This window comes from Coccinella septempunctata, chromosome 6, assembly GCF_907165205.1.
Source record: "Coccinella septempunctata chromosome 6, icCocSept1.1, whole genome shotgun sequence".
NCBI lineage: Eukaryota > Metazoa > Arthropoda > Insecta > Coleoptera > Coccinellidae > Coccinella > Coccinella septempunctata.
This window is the reverse complement of record NC_058194.1, coordinates 25,284,216-25,301,281: the sequence shown is the minus strand read 5'-3', so window position 1 is coordinate 25,301,281 and position 17,066 is coordinate 25,284,216. Positions and strand designations below refer to the sequence as shown.

Sequence of the window (17,066 nt, the reverse complement as noted above, 5' to 3'; positions counted from 1 at the left end):
TTTTAACAGAATATTCTAATCATCGAAGAGCTCCTCTTCAAATTCATCATGCCATTTTAATAAAAAGGCATATCACTCATTTGATACAATATTAATTTGAAGCTAATTAAAAGTTTAGTCGATTTTTATGCGCCCAAGATGTGGACATACAACCACTAATAATCACTAAGATACATGATGTTTATCACTCGAGAAGCAATCTGTAAAAATATAACTCAACATGGTTCATCTAGCTGCCAGCGAAATACTAGAAATCGTATTCTCTTTTCTCCTCCCCACTGGGTAGTTGTCACACCATTTTATCTAAAACTTCGAAATTTCAAGCAATGAGTTACGAGTTTTCATGGCGATTTTTTCTTTCAATCCAATCGTTGTAATTTTAGTAGCCAGAGGGCGCACAGGTCGAGGCAGTACGAGAGAGGCTCGAGCGCAGAACGTCGCTACAAACGCAGCCATCGAAGATCGCCCACGTCAAAGAAACGTCATCGGCACCGCCACGAAAGATCATCTTCTCGTAAGAATCGCTCCAGAAGATCACGCACGTCCGAACAGGTCAGTATATTTATCTTAGGTTGGATTCAATGTGTAAGAGATCATGGACGGTAAGATTACTGATTGATGATTGTGTTTCGTTTTTGTGAGAGGAAGTTACTGCCATTATTTTATGTACTTTCGAGTTTCGTATATATCTTTCATATCAAGATGTAATGGAATCGTATCATGTTGAGAAAGAAAGAATCGGACAGTGAAGAAAACTGGAAGTTTGATGCAACGTTAACGACTAAATACTCTTATTTGAAGAATTCATGGAATTAATTCAGTTCGTCTTTACGAAGAAGAGAGAGAATGCTCGGTGAAAATGTTTTAAATAGGGCTAAAGAATAGGGCTAAAGATAGTAAATCGTCCATATCTAGAAGTGGGATAAATGAAACCTTCTGGAGATTCTAAGAACTTATTCATAACCAAACTAACGTAGGTTTTGTGGTTTAAGTAATAATCTAAATACCAGTTTATTTAATTACCAGTTGAACATACTATGGTGGGTTTGGGTGGTTTAAGTGATATCAACGACACCAAGTGTAGTCTATGTAGAACGTGTGTCTTATTTCCTGAAAACCAACACTATACTAAGGGATGCGTGAGTAATAGGATGGAGTAACAGGTGGTCCAGGTGGATCACTGACCCAACACCAAGGCTGTTAAAATTACAACGAATTAAGATTGCTCTCGTGAAGAGACAATTAGACTATTTCAAAAGGGTGGACAAGTTTGAAGCAATCTGATGATGCTGATTGAGTTCACTGAAGATATTCAACAAAAAAATAGTGTGCAGTTTGCTGGGCCGTATTCTCACCGGTATATTTCCGTCTGCGAAACACACTTCCTAATTTTGCGTATAGAATTTCTTGTTCAGAGGTGCTCCGACTGTTTGTTTATCCAACGCCGATGTCTGTTCTATGATCTTGAAACGAACCTGCAGGCCGGTAACAACAGGAGGATATTGCCCAACATCTCTTCCTTCGACCCGCATCTTTCGTAACAGAAGAATAACAATTGATTGACTCACTCGACTTGGCGATGTGCTCTCTCTGTGATTCAGGATATTTCTAAATATAGTGCGTTAGCGAACGTTTTTCCGCTCAAAATGTATGATAGTCGCTATTTTTAAAGTACACACCGTAACCCTCCGATTCGATCGCGTTAAAACGTTTCGAATTTTTCCTCGGATTTCCTCGAGTGCACGTCGGATCTGTACAATTTCAGAAATAGACCGTTTCCTTCGTGTAGTTGCGGAATTTATGATTAATAAAGTCGTCCGTTTTACGGTCGATTGTTCGTGTTTTGGACCCCGCGAAAACGCCTGCATTTTGATACAGTGTATACGTTTCATATTATCCTCGCGATAAATTCAAATCATTCAACATTAAACCTACTCTTGCCAGCGTTGAACGGTATAACATCAAATCTTCAAGATTTTTGATTGTAGTTAGTTTCATATTTTGGATTTGGAATTGAGTTGCAGTGCTTTTTCTCATGGCTGCAACTTAAGGTGCAATCTACGAGTTCAGCCAATCTTTAAATGCTGTTTAAAGCAACGGTTTTGGTCACTTGACCTTGGATGCAATGGCTTCAACAATAGTATTTGGTGGCTCCACTCTATGAAATTCTATAGGTACTTTTGATTTTGGCGAATTATCAAACTCCCATCGACATTGTTATGCAAAAACCGCTTCTTTTTCTCCAGTTGAAGCAGTTCTCAGATCGCTATTCCATAGGATATGCCACGATTTGAAAAGTCCATACCGTTGATAATGCAATTTCCAACAACTAAGGCAATCCTTGACATGTTCAACAATAGTCTTCAATGAGCAACATCTCTAATTGTCTTCTCTGATCTTTTTCGGCTGTCTAGGTTATTCCAATCTTTTGAAACCTGCTCTTATCACTTAGGACAAGTTTGCTAGGTTATAGTATAGTCAAAAGATCGTGACTCTACTAAAGGGTGGAATACTCAAGCCAAGAGAATTCTGCTTCTTCTTAGTGTGTAAGTGGGAGCGCCTACCAAAGTAGCGTAGCACTGACATGGCACATACATGACAAAGTCGATGCATAATTTTCAGATTTGAAATGAGAACGACATATTTCACGCAACTGACACTCAGATGTGCGATATCTGAAAATTATGCATCGCCTTTGTCATGTATGTGCCAGGTCAGTGCTACGCTACTTCGGTGGGCGCTCCTCCTTAGAATCAAGGAGATTCTTAGGTTTGTAGGTGTTCTAAAGATGACAGCTGCAGGAAATGATGCCGGCTTCTGCACATCCTTGAGCTGTATGGTTTTCAGTAGTTCAAAAGAAGAATAAACTGCCACCTAGGTTTTTTTCTCACCGGGCCGACAACATTGAAATAAAGTAAAGCTTCTCTATGTATTTGTTTTAATAAGATTAAGAACCACAAGAGAACTACTAGTATTATAGAGTTGCCAACTCGGAAAAACCCAAGATAGACTGTTGAATTTCCGGAAGCCAACCAGGAATCTTGTGCGGTGTCTGATTGGTAAGATCATCGCGTAATACCGCTTAGAAACTTGGACTATTCAGGAAGAAACTGACGCATTCGGTCTAAATTTAAAACATTATCTCTCAAAATTTATAACAAATGCCGTAAATATTTATGAATAGTCCTCGTGGTTCACATTGTGCGATCAGTCTTAATCTGTATCGCTTATCGTACGATGCCTCTATCGAATCGATGTTGCACTCTTGTCGCCTTCCCCTGCAACTAGAATCGGACGCCGAGATGAAATACTCGCAATTCGAGGCCGAAATCAAGAGGGCCGGTGCGAAGTTTCGTCGTTCCCATTTCGGCAGGAAGTTTCACAGAATCCTTAAGGTTGGTGGTACTCCATTTCGAAGCGTTGTTGTTTTTCGTTTCGTGGCGCGATAGTTGTTTACATCAAACGTTTCTCCGAGGTTATCAAGAAACGCGAGTCGATTTGTCTGCAAGTTCGGGTTCGATTTCTGTATCATGTAGCTTATCTTTTCACTTTCAACGTGTCAAAACAAAGTTCTTGAATAGTAGGTTTCCTGGCGTTATTTAATCTATAATTTAATGGCTTTCACCCTCGCAGTAGTGAAAAATTGTACATAGTTGATCAGTTTTATGGTAGTATTCCGCTTTCATCTGTAAGCCAATCTGTAACTTTTGATAAGCTTGCAAGAAAATTTAAATTCTGGGCGTTTTAAGTGATCTGCAGCTTACAGGAATCTTACTATTTACGATAAGTAGTTCAAACGTAACATTGTAAAGAAGATAGTTACAGGAATATTTCCAGAATTGCATTATTTACGAATCTGTCAATCGTACACTGACAAATCGATCGTACGCTACAGATTTGTAACTTAAGCCCGTTTGCAACAGCCGAGATTTTACTAGAGAATTCATGCGTCGTGAATTCTTTACATACACACTTTCGGTAGAATTCACTGTTCAGTTGCATACAAAATAATCTCTGCCGTTTTCTTAACAAAATTTGGTAGAGAATTCTCGGCTGGTACAAACGGGCTTTATAGATAAAAAGCTGAATACAACCATTAGTTGGTGCATAAATTAGATGTCAAGCTACTTGACTAAATATAAGATATGTTCAGTTGAATGCTATTAAGATCGTTCTACACGAAATAAGATTATGTTATGTTGTAAAACAGTCCCCAATATTAAGAAAAACATTATCTGAAAAAACATTGTTCGAATTAACAGCTAATTCAATGACTGCTCGGTTTGCAACACTTCCTTCATGGAATAAATAATTTGTTCGAATACATGTATATGAAGTTTTTAACCTGCTTTAACTTCATGATCGATTTTTAATTTGATTAACTTCATAGCTCATTTACCCGCATATCAGGAACATTTCACACCGTCTGTTAAATGCCTATTAGCACTAATGACTTTGATAGTTTATGTTCCAAGAATGAGCCAGAGTGTAAATTGTATTTTAACTGTTCGGAAGTGTTGATGATCATTGATATTCATCTTGAAATTATCTCTTAAGGCTTTCTGTTCACTTTCCTCACCACCTGAAATTCAATTTAGGGTTGGTACTAAGAGCTCCCAGAACTATGCATCTGAAATTGATCTCATTTCATTCAGATCTATGAATCTATGAAATTTATTTTTCATGTTTGTTTGTTTGTTAATAATCACAACTGCTTGTGTTTCGCAGATGAAATGCCTTATACTGAATTGGGTTTTCATGGTAGCTTGCCTATCCGTTTCCAGCACACCAAATGCTCTATTATACAATTTCACCATTTAAGTACCTACCATCTGAAGATGGTCCTCTCTGCTATTGACTTTTGACAGAAGGAAATTGGGGAGTGGAACGTCTCGTATTTTTGAGTGTTGAGGATCATGAAATTTCAAATACATATAATTGTTCAATACAATTTTCTCCTCCTATTGGACATCGAAACTAAACGTTTCAATTAAATATTTCGAATTTTTGCCCAGCAATAGCATCTACGGTTTGAATGTCTTTTCTCATTTGAAGAGTGATGAAATTTGTCAGTGGATCAACGTGATATGATGAAGATCAATTTAATTTTTTAATTGATAAAGCAGCCCATTCAAAATCGAAGAATTTGAGTGAATCAAGTGCATCTTATCATCCCAGTTATCACTATAACATAAGAATACTTACACAAAGCTTGAAAATTAACACACACTTCTACATATCTTTCATGGCTCCTACTTAGCAGAATTTAACAATTTTTAATTCATGGTTGTTTCAGTCGTTCGGATTTTAGGTTAGGTTAGAAAAGAAATAGTGGAAAATATATTATCTGGTTGAATATCGGTCGTAGCTGTTAATTGAATGAATAATAAGTGAGGTTAGGTTACATTGAAAATATTTCTCTGATATATAAGGATTCTGAATCTCTGGATGAATCATTATAAGTCACTACGTTTCATTAAAGAAAAGTATCCGCCATTTCATTCATTATTAATATAGAGCAGAAATGCGCTGTTGCAACAGCCCCCCTGCCGTCGGGAAATCTAAGCGCCGCACACTTGACCGCTTTTTATTTTGGAAATTGGCGCGTCCGATCGTCACGAAAAACCGTCGTCGCTATTCACCCACCTTATTTTAACATCGCGTCTCGGCACACATCCCAACGTGTGTGTGTGTAGAGGGAGAGAGTTATGAGAACGCTAGACTCGCGAGCTCTTTAAAATCGGATATTTTTAGTGCGTTAGTATTTGGCAGGCTCATGTGGCGTTTGGTCGATTTTTCGATTTGATAATTGCGTTGTCGTCGTCCAGTTTGTGTGTGTGTGGTGACGAGTGTCTGTGCGCCCTTCCACCCTGCGGCTATGCCGAGCCCCGATGTCGTCCGGTCCTGACTTTGCGTCCTTCCGCTCGTACCGTCCTTCGGACGGTAGAATCCGCGGCGGCTACGACGGCCAGAAGTCGTGGACCCCGCGTTCTAATAATAACAACAACAACGGCCTTAGCGAATTTCGCACGAACCCGAACAATCGCCGTGCAGATGAGTACATGGCGAACAATGCGCATCAGAGCAGCGGCAGCAACAATGCCGCGGCCGCTAGAAGAACGAGATACTCCCGTTCGTCGACGACGAGCGTGGCTCAGCTACTGAGCGAATCGTGCACCAGCCTTTTGCAGAAGTTGACGACGCGTGTGCGCGGTCCCTCGGCGTCCGCGGACGCCGCCGCCTCCGGCAGCAACGACGCGAAGAACGGCGGCTACCCGCCGAACCCTTTCCTCGGCGGTCACCCTTTATCCGCCAGCAAGAGCACGACCCAAGTGCCGAACTTCGGACATACCAGGACGCGTCTGGAGGATAAGTATTCCTCCGTCCTGGACAGGATCTACAACAGCAAGAAGAGGTATTCGGAGAAGCCCGACGGACCGGTGAGCGGTAGGACGTTGAGCAAGAGCTCGACCACCGCCAACGTCCTGCTGTCGGAGAAGGCCTACCCGTACGTCAGCAAGGTGCAGAGGGAGAAGACGCCTTATCGCGGGGAATCCCGCAACGCCCATCAGAACAACCAGTGGCGGCAGCAGCAGTACCCGGAACCGCCGTACTCTTATCTGGACCGCGATACGGCGTATCGCGTACGCCACAGATCCAATCATTCCGAGCTCAGGCCGAGGAAGTCGTCAAGGCCGCACCGGAGCGGCGTCAGCGAGGCCGGCGAGCGGAAGAACTCCGCCAATTTGAAATTGTGCCCGGTGGAGATACCCCTGGAGAAACCGGCGCCCGTTCACGCCGCCCCCAAGCCGGTCGAGGACGTCCAGACGCAGGACGGCTGCTCGTCGGGCGCGCTCTCCGAAAGGGAGGCCAAGAGGAAGGAGATACAGAGCCTGATCAAGAAGTACTCCGCTTTGGACGACTTCTATAACCGTCTGGAGCCGCAACCTGCCGCCGCGCCGAGCCAGAAGAAGAACTCGCTGGGTCCGGCCTTCGTTCAGGGAGGTACGACGACCACGGCCACGTCGGTGGCTCAGAAATATTACCATCATAAGTTGTCCACGACATCGGTTGTAAGTAGCGTGGGTTCGAGTGTGTGTGCTACGTGTTCCACGCCCGGTTCCCGTCACTAACGCAGAGTGCCGCTTGCAACTTAACCATCGTTGTGTAAGTCTGAATGCGTAGATGTTCATCTTGTTCAGGCTGAAAGAGCCAAGAAAATCAACGCTTTGGTTGAAACGAAAATCGAATCGTAGAATTCTGGCGGGAGGTGTCCAATTAAATATTTCAGATTCTAGATGATCGAAATGTGGACAAAACTCATATCAACCCCACAGAACCAAATGCCCTCCAAAAACTTTATTATGTATTTAATTTACTAGATGGGGATTTTTGGATGTTTGGTGATATCAAGATTTATTAATTTCTACTAGGGGAATACATTTCTCGATATAAAAAGTCTATCTACTTTAGAATGCATCAGGTCATGAGAACACTTTCTCCCTAGATAGGTGCTTCGCAACTCTAAATTTAGTGTATTTTTCACCTTCAAAAACGTCTGTTGACTCTCTTGAATTTTCGTTATGGTGAACAAATTCTTAATATAAGATATGTTCAATAATACAGGTCGTTGAAGAACTAAATAAAAAAATTATTTCTATTCCCTAACTGATGCTCATAAAAAGTATGAGTAAAAGTAACCCAGAAAATTCATATCTCAGGTATATACCATTTTGTTGAAAAATGTCAATTTCTATAAGATATTTTTCATGTTTGATTGTGGAGGTTATAATGAGCTCTCTTACAGCCGTTTTCAATAAACCTATCTATCCATCGTTTCGCTTACTGACGATTGGAAACCATTCTAAAATATATCTACAGATAGATCATAGGAACGAAATGAGATGGTTTTTCTATCTTCAGTAACTGAAACAGTGGATAGATAGGTTTATGAAAACGGCCGTTAGAGGGGTAGAGAATAGAGTTTTTAAATGGAAACCCTAACTTTTTGTGTCAGAAGTAAATGGACCATTAGATGCTGATCTATTTTGAGGTCGGTGAAATACACTCTATTAGTGATTAGGGTAGTAGTCAATCACACTTGAGGTGTTAGTCATTAACCGCAAAACACCTTCATAAAAAACAAAAGATGGAATTCAGTGATAAAAACCCTATTAATTACCAAATAATTGTCAGCAACAAAAGCTCATGTTCGAGAATTTTTCCACATAATAGTAAATACTCTGTTCCGAAAGTAGAATATTATTTGAGTTGTCGTCAGACGGAAGCTTATCTGATCAGATTAATCCGAGCATTAATCATTCTTCCAGAACGTGAAAAATTTCCTGGTTTTATGAAATGAAAATTTAATTTTACGAAATAAAAGTAAATAATTTGCTAGAAGTTTTTCGCCCGTTTGAGATAAATGATCGGTTTTTTATTCGATAAACTCAGTAGGTTTGAAAGATTCCATCTATCTGGACATCAGGGATGTTTCACAATGAGTGTTAAAGGCCCATTAGCACTGATAACGTTCATTGTTAATATTGCAAGAATGAATATCGAAGTGTAAATTGTATTTTAATGCTTTTATCGTTCGAAGTGTACATGATGGATGATCCATGAAACATTCATATGTAGGTATCTTGAAACAATTTCTCAGTCAAGTGTAACTTCAAAAAACGTTCGGTTAGTTTCATTTTTTGTTACAAATTCAGGAATAAGTGAGACATTTTGTGAAAATTGCTCCAATTATCCCCTAAAAGTAGTACAAGCTGGCATTCTTTGTTATGGCTGAACAATTTAACCTATTCAAAGATCTCCGCTTTGTCCTTGCCGACAGAATACACAAGGCGAAAAGCAGGTTTTTGGGGGGCATAAGGAAATCTGGGTGATTTGAACATTGAATCCGTAGAGGGTATCGATTGAAATAACGATGCCCCACTGTATTTCATATATTTTTTCCGAATAAAATCCCTTCGATTTACTCTCAGTCTTGTCACACTAAATTTGAGAATTCCGCAGAGGTAAGCTTCATTTCCAGGTAAATTTATATTCAAACCTCGTTTCTCATCTGAATTTAGGGTTTGTGCAAAGTCTACGAATCATCCTTCGGCCATTCTCTACATTTGGCAAAACCGTAAAGTTACTCATACTATGTAAAGGTGGTTACTTCGAAATATGTATTGGTGCCCTTTCGGCATTGAATTCAACGTATACTTTCAGTTGGTACTTGCCAGCGGTCCTATGAATCATACATTTGAGGTATTCATCCCACCGAGAAGGACTTTCTCTACAATTGTCCCGATTTTAATCCGAACCCAACTTCGAAACTGACTTCTATCCTTTCATGTTGTCGATTTATGAGCTAAGTGGATCTTTTTTGAATTCTGCTGGATTTCGAGTGATGGGGCATATCTCAAGTGGGAACCTGATGACTAATACGGATTTATCACATAGTAAACCCCCAAATATGACCCTTGCATTGTTAACTTTTCGGCATCTTATTTTCGGAATTGTAATAAAAGGATGTCTACAGGAGGTGAAGACATCCCCTCCACCCATCTTCTTGAAGCCCTTTCCCTTGAGGAATAAAAGGTGTTCAAGTCAGAAAAAGTCCTCAGTACACAGTTCAAAGTGTAGTGTCTCGTTGTAAGGTGCGTTAAGGGCGAAGAAAATATTTCATTATTTCCAAAATGGTTCAAGAGGATTTCGATGCTGAGGTGAATAAATCATCCAAGTGCAAATATTCTAATAGTTCCGTACGTACATCGACTTTTTCGGCGAAAAGAGTTGTTAATCAATCCAGATCATCGAAACCGCGCAATGAGTGTTCTCGTAGTGAGGAAACGGCAAATCGGGCTCAATGTAAAAAACAATATTCGAATGTAACGCCTGCTCCAGGGGTAAACAGGAGACCACCAAGCAATAATACCTTTCCAAGATGTCGTGATGCAAGAACAGTGGATACTGTGAAATCGATTAATCATTCTGTGAGAATACACCTTTCATCCAATCTCACATTGGAAAGAGGAGGAAATACGATGGGAAATCTTAGCCAGAATAAGAAAAGTACCACCGTATCGAGCAAAAGTGCTTGTGCAACTAGGACCGCTAAAACGTCGTTCAAAGCATCCGCTGGTCGTAATTTTCTAGCATTCAAAGACCCAATCAAATCTGTTTCCGAAAATAAGGATATTTCGGCTAATTCTCATCGTTCTGGGGCGAAAAGTAAACATCCTCGGGCCTCAACGAAGCTCGATGGTTCATCAACACCATTGCTGAAGAAATCTAATTTGACTAGACGTAATATTCTGGGGGAATTGAATAGTAGTCCTGAAGTAACCACCCCTAAAGGGAAGGAATCAAATGTTTCAAGGAGGGTTATGCCAAAGAAAGAAACGTCCACACCTGCTCCCCCACAGCGGAGAGTCCAGAGATCGAGCAACGTTTCTTCGAAATCTCCCGGGTCTAAAACTGTCACCCAGCCTGCAAGTACCAGAGGTGCGTCTGCTACCTCGAAACCCGCCGTTACACCTAAATTGCCCCCAAAAAAAGGAGTTACGACAACTTCGCAACAATCAAAAATTCAGCGATCGAGCATTGCCCCAGCAAGAAAAAATTCAGTCCAGCCTAAAGTGGAAGGTAAAGCGTCTGTTAAACCCCTCGTTTTACCTACACAAGCCTTGAAAGACAAACCCACTTTGGCCCAAAGGCCAAGAAGTATCTTGGCGAACGTCCCTGGCTCTAAAACTTCTGATCAGCCTAAAAAGAAGAGAAGAGTTACTATAAGACTTCTAGTTGCACCAACGCCGCCTCTAAAAAGTGAAGAAGTTCCTCCTATTCTAGAGGAAGCTATAATTGTGGAAAAAACGGAAACTGACAATGTTCACCCGAAGTCCGAAGAAGGAACTGCTACAAATTCTTTTATATCTGAAATCCCGAAAGAAAACATTGGAGAATCGGCGTCCGCTCCGGTAACTTCCGAAGAAGACGCAACAGAAGTTGCCTCAGGCGCTGATTCGCCACTGACTTTGCCAAAACAGCCACCCTCGTTTGAGGATGGAGTTCCAAAAGTGATAGATGATCAAAATAAGCCCGTCCCAAAATGTAGCCGATGTGAACCGGTCCAAAATGCCGTTTCCGAAGCTCCGAAGAATTTCTCTTTGTTAAAGCCGATTATTGTGCGAAAAATCACTTCGATAAAGGAATCTCACCTTCATAAGAATATTCTGCGTTGGCTGGAAGGTTGGCAGTTTAAAAGGGCGGAAAAGTGGCGTAAGTAAATCGACGGGTATCGAGAGTTATTGCGAACGCAGTTCTGACTCGAGTATATTAGTATAGTCGCGTAGCCAAAGTCACTTAATAGCGTGTAGTAGCGCTGACTCGTTCTTTGATGTTTAGCCGCTTCCGGCTAGCTTAGCGGCTTAACATCAAAGAAACAAGCTCTTCTAAACGTTATTCAAGTGACTTTAGATGGACTATAAAACATTAGATGAGCAGTACAAGCTGAAATTACAGTATCGTTGACCGAAAGAAAGTAATACAATAATTCCACTGTGGGTTATCAAAGAATTCTCTACGAATAGTCTCAATTCCACTGAAAATCTCAACAAAGTTTGATTGGTGGCAGTGAAATTGTCCCAAAATATCGAGTGATCCTAATTAATGCGTTTTCGAATCCTACAATCCTTCTATTGATCTTAATGCTTTCACGTAACCAGCAAAAGACTGAAACTGTTTGTATGTTGTAAGGTGGTTCTGCGTAAATTTTACGTAAGTTCGCGTATAGGGCCGTGGAAACCTAGGATACTCCATTTGACGTCATTTCATTCGCAATGATTTTCTTCGCACTTGTCAGCTTTCGTTTTCTTCCATCTAGTACACCCTGAATTCACAGTTGTGTTCTACAAAACTCTAAAACTTACCGAAAATTAATCCGAATAGTGAGGTAATTTTTTTTATTGTTGGTACATGAGCGATAACGATATGAAATTGTGATACGAATCAACAGTTAAAGCGTTCTCAAACACAGAATACCGTACTAACTGATTCTCATATAGTAATCTTTAACGCATTTTTTATGTTAGAGAAGTAACAGTCATCAAAGAGGATGGATTCTCTACATACGTTCGATTTTCGTTTTACTAATTTTCGAAAATTGTTTTACTTTTTCCATTGCATTTATCCATGAAGTAATTCATGCAATCTTGAATTTTCTTTGCCTTAGAGTAATTCTGAAGTTTATTTTTATATGAATAATGCAACAAGGTCTGATTCAGATCTTGAATCTGAACATTTCATAGGAATTTGAGTTTGTGATATGTTGAAACGAGTGCTTTCTATTTTTTTTTTTTAATATGGAGTAGATAAACTCGACAGAGAAAGGTATATTCGAGGATGGCAGTAACTTCCATTGAATATTTTATATTATTGCAAGTGTTAGATCATACCTTTAGATGCAACCATTATCCTTGTCCCTCATTTATACCTTGAACTGTAATTTTTGGTGCAAATATTGTACCATTAAAGAGAATGATTGTTGATTTGGCAATCCGTTTGCCCTTTCCTCTGTCTGCTTATCGGGCCACACACATCTCCATTATATTGGCATTGGAATGATGACTCTTGGATGATATCTTCCTGATGATGTGATGATGATGATGATGACTGCGGTGCTTTCTTCCCAATCGAATGATGAACCATCAAACGATGAACCTCCTGTCGGCACTGTGCGCTACCCGATCGTCCGCAACCATCCGCAACAACCTGTTGGAACCGTGATTGCAGAGCTCACGAGCACCCTCTATTGAAGATGACGAGGAAGGTCACCTCATTTACAGAACGGGAGACATCCTACAAGAACGATGTTCGTGAATACTACACTTTGTTATTTAGAAATTGGATAAGTCTTTCACAAATCCCATAAACATTACTCCCTTCCAGTTGTGATAATGTAATACCTCTCTTTTCAGCAGGGGACTAATATTGATAAGATAAGAGCCCCGCTCCAAATTTTAAGACAAAAGTAATTCTTGGTTTCTGTGTATAACGCGATTCTTTAAATGAGTAGGATATTATATTTATTGTTGGAAAAAAATTATTTTACTATTGGTCAGCGAAACTGTTCAAAATTAAATTTGCATGCCCTCGAGTTTTTCGAACATTCAACACTGAAGCAATTGAAACATAGGAATTCGTAGTTTTTGGTCAGTTCGTTTTGTACGTTTTAGTTACTCTTCAATTGCTTCAGTCTGTGCAATCTATCATCCTAACACTTTTGTTTTGTCGTTTTGCAGACAAAATTCTTGGGACCCTGGGCGAAGGCACCTTCGGCAAAGTCGTCAAAGTGAAAGATGTAGACAGGTAAATGACTTTTTATACGAATTGTTTTTAAACATTGCTCTGTTTGAAATTCAATGACAAAAGTGGGGAAAGTCCCAAGTGAAATTATTGTAAAAATACAAAGAAAAAACATAGACCTGCCGCCATACATATTTGAAGATTTTTAACCGAATTTTTTGTTTCCAGAGATCACTATATTGCCTTGAAGATTATAAAAAATGTAGAGAAGTATAGAGAAGCAGCTAAATTAGAAATAAACGTTCTTGAAGAACTGGCTGAAAAGGACCCTGATGCTGTACAGTAAGTTTATTCATTTTCGAAAAAGTTTACGACAAAAAATGTATATACTAAAAATGTTTGTAAAGTATAACAATTTTTTCAGTATTGTTTCAAATATTGTTCAAATATTTCAACGTAAATTTTCTCACCTAAATAATTAACTGGCATAAGCTGTATTATTCATGTTAATGCGTGAAATTGCTACATTCAGAATTATTTTATCATTTTTTTCATGCAATCGTTCAGAAAAAAAGAAACTCACAAATTCTTGTAAGATTCAACAAAATCCTGTCGAAAGCTCCAAATTCCCTAAATCTAATGTGCATGTCTCTGTGTATATAACCATTCGAATGCTGAGTAATCTATTTTTCCCATTATAATGATCACATCATAATACAGCAATTTTGACGTTCCCAATTTCTAAATCTATATCTGGAAGTGCAAATTAATAACATTTTCCCTGACAGATGCCAGATGCTGGGGTATATTATTAATAGAAAATTATTTAAGAGGAATTTTTGTTAAAGGTTAAATTGACATTGTACCATGCTTAAAAGAAGTTGCAAAATATCTCCATCTCATTTAAGAATATCTCCATCTCATCATTTTTTTTGCATCAATATTGAACATTTTTCATATAATTGATAATAGAAAAAAATTGGTGGAAATATTAAAAATTTGCTATATGTATTTTCAATTTTTTTGTCGATCATTTCCAAAATCTTATATCAAATTATGAGATATGCGGTTAAATTTCATTTTTTTCTCCCTTTTGCAGTTTATGTGTTAAAATGTTGGACTGGTTCAACTTCCATGGACATATGTGCATAGCTTTCGAAATGTTGGGGCTTAGTGTATTCGATTTTTTGGTGAGTATACATCTCAAGTCTTTGGTTGTTGCCTTGAACTCCTTAAATAATACGTTTTACACAACTGGCTATTTATACAGTGGGCTACTTACCTATTTTTAGAATGGATAATGTGATTCTTGGCCAGCTGCTTAATATAAAATTATGAAAATGTTTGTTTTGTCACCGGACTAAAGTATTTTTTTTTTCTATCGCAGAAAGACAACAATTACCAACCATACCCACTGGAACAGGTTCGGCACATTGGCTATCAATTGTGTTTTTCAGTGAAGTTTCTACATGATAACAAATTGACACACACTGATCTCAAACCAGAAAATATATTATTTGTGGATTCAGATTATGAACTCGTATTCAATAACAAAAAAGTGAGTATAATTGAATTTTTTTATTGGAGTAGTTTAGTTAGATTTGGTGAATCTGTTTGTATTGTACTTGAAGGAGTGTAATTTTTGTGTTTTTTCCTGGCTTTTTTCACTTCCTCCATGCACTTTTTCTATGTAGTGAAAAACAGAATTATGAAGTTTTCTCAGCCTTATCAAGGTCATCAAGGAAACTAAAATTTATTTCGATTAATTAATTAGGCCGAATGTATTTAAAGTCCCAATATTGAAATAGTAGGCATTTCATGCATTAAGTAGTGAAAGTATTTCAAAATTAGCACCAATTTTGTTGTTACATATTCAGTACATAAGGCTTTTTCTTGTTTTTTTCAGATAAGACAAGACGATAAGGTATTGATTCTGGATTTTTCATTTAATAGAAGCAAATTGTAAAAATTTCCAATCTTACATTTTATTCCTTTTTTTCAGAAAAGACAAGTGAAAAAAGTACTGAGTACAGACGTTAGGTTGATAGATTTCGGAAGTGCAACATTTGATCACGAGCATCACAGTACTATAGTTTCAACTCGTCATTACAGAGCGCCTGAAGTGATATTAGGTAATGTAATTGATTCATCACCTTTTGAAATGCTTGCTTAATGGGTTTATTGTTTTTTTTTTCCAGAGTTAGGATGGTCACAGCCCTGTGATGTTTGGTCAATTGGCTGCATTTTATTCGAATTATATCTTGGGATAACGTTATTCCAAACGCATGACAATAGGGAGCATCTGGCTATGATGCAACGTATTTTAGGCGAAATTCCAGTGAGGTGAGTGATAGCACTTTGAGTTTTATGATGACCACCTACATATCGTTCATTTTTTTGCAGAATGGCCAGAACGACGAAGACTAAATATTTCTACAAAGGAAAATTGGAATGGGACGAGAAGAGTTCGGCAGGTCGTTATGTGAGGGACAACTGCAAACCTCTTATGGTAAGTGCCTGATTTCATTCTTTTTCCCTTTGGTGAATATAAAAAATTTAGTAGTGACCAATATCAACACTATCTGTTGAGTAAACAAATATCCTCAACTTTTCTAGTTGAAACGTTTTTCTCATTGATTTTTATTTTCACAGAGATACAAACAAAGTGATGACCCCGAACACAACCAGCTATTCGATTTGATTTTCAAAATGCTGGAATATGAACCTTCCCAAAGGATAACCCTCAGACAAGCCTTATCCCACCCATTCTTTGACAAAATTCCGCCACATCAGAAACTAGAGGAACCGGGATCTGGAGATCGGCAGAGGAGTTAAACAATATAGGTCTTTGTTAATTAATTTTCAACTTTTTAAATTGTCCAAAGTTCACAATTTTTCTGAAATAATTTTTATTTGTTCTCAAGATAAATTCAGAAGCTGATGTTTTCAATGTATACAATGTGATTTGATTTGAAAGGTTGACGTTTCTACCTTCGTTTTGTACTTATTTAGTAAATGATTTTTATCATCCAAGTCTGGTAAAATTTACTAGAGTATGAAATAATTTGTATATATTATATTCCATATTCTCTACAGTGTAACTAGTTATTGAAAAATCTATTATAAGGTTGATTGATTTCTTGATATTGTAATTATGAAGTGTTCATTGAATCGAACTTTTGAATTACTATGTATATAAAGTTGAAAAAATAAATTTTAGTTTCTAAAAAGTATTTTAATTTCCAATACATGTGACACCTCCACTGAATTGATTCAACACATCCAGTAAGTGTAAATGAAGGTCCTGAAAAAACACGAGTTTTGGATATCCAAATGAGGAATTCTCCTCAATTTGGGTTATCACTGCAGTTTAAACTGAATAATTATTAGTTTCATTCATGATTTTTTTCAAATGCACCGCGGAAACTATTCAAAATCATTCTTCAAATATGGGGTTTTAAAATTTAAATCGCTTGGTTTCTAGTTTACGATTTGGCAACAGCGCCTACTAGAAAGTAAAAAGAACAATGTCCGATCAGCTTGTTTATTAACAGGCGCGTACTTTCTGGCGAGCCTCAACTGCAACCGGCCATAAAAATCCCATAAAATTTTACGACGTTCGTCGCAGACTTCATAGACAACCATCTTGTCTATCTCATCAAGATAATGTATTTGTTGTCCTTTATTATCAAGGCATTTTCAGTCGATGTTGCCAACTTATGCAATTGAAATAAAACGCTTTGAATTTTAAATACCCCTTTTCA

General features: G+C 38.4%; 1 protein-coding gene across 2 annotated transcripts; it reads left to right on the top strand.

Annotated features, from left to right (window-relative positions):
- Window positions 1-4,803: 4,803 nt before the first annotated feature.
- LOC123315763 (serine/threonine-protein kinase Doa) lies at window positions 4,804-16,530 on the top strand. Of its 2 annotated transcripts, XM_044901599.1 has the most exons (11): window positions 4,806-7,073; window positions 12,790-12,868; window positions 13,299-13,365; window positions 13,531-13,644; window positions 14,402-14,492; window positions 14,690-14,860; window positions 15,209-15,226; window positions 15,305-15,434; window positions 15,501-15,645; window positions 15,706-15,811; window positions 15,955-16,530. In XM_044901599.1, the coding sequence occupies exons 1-11, from the start codon at window positions 5,892-5,894 to the stop codon at window positions 16,135-16,137; spliced, it is 2,286 nt and encodes a 761-aa protein (XP_044757534.1). In that variant the 5' UTR covers window positions 4,806-5,891; the 3' UTR covers window positions 16,138-16,530. The 2 variants fall into 2 exon arrangements, with proteins under 2 accessions (XP_044757536.1, XP_044757534.1); XM_044901601.1 differs by lacking the exon at window positions 15,209-15,226 and having other exon boundaries at window positions 4,804-7,073.
- Window positions 16,531-17,066: the final 536 nt, after the last annotated feature.

Excerpts from the sequence above, each read along its gene's own strand:
- LOC123315763 (XM_044901599.1), top strand. The coding sequence starts at position 5,892 with ATGTCGTCCGGTCCTGACTTTGCGTCCTTCCGCTCGTACCGTCCTTCG. Across the intron at positions 14,493-14,689 it reads TTAGTGTATTCGATTTTTTG|AAAGACAACAATTACCAACC; the intron begins GTGAGTATACAT and ends TTTCTATCGCAG. Across the intron at positions 15,646-15,705 it reads TTAGGCGAAATTCCAGTGAG|AATGGCCAGAACGACGAAGA; the intron begins GTGAGTGATAGC and ends ATTTTTTTGCAG.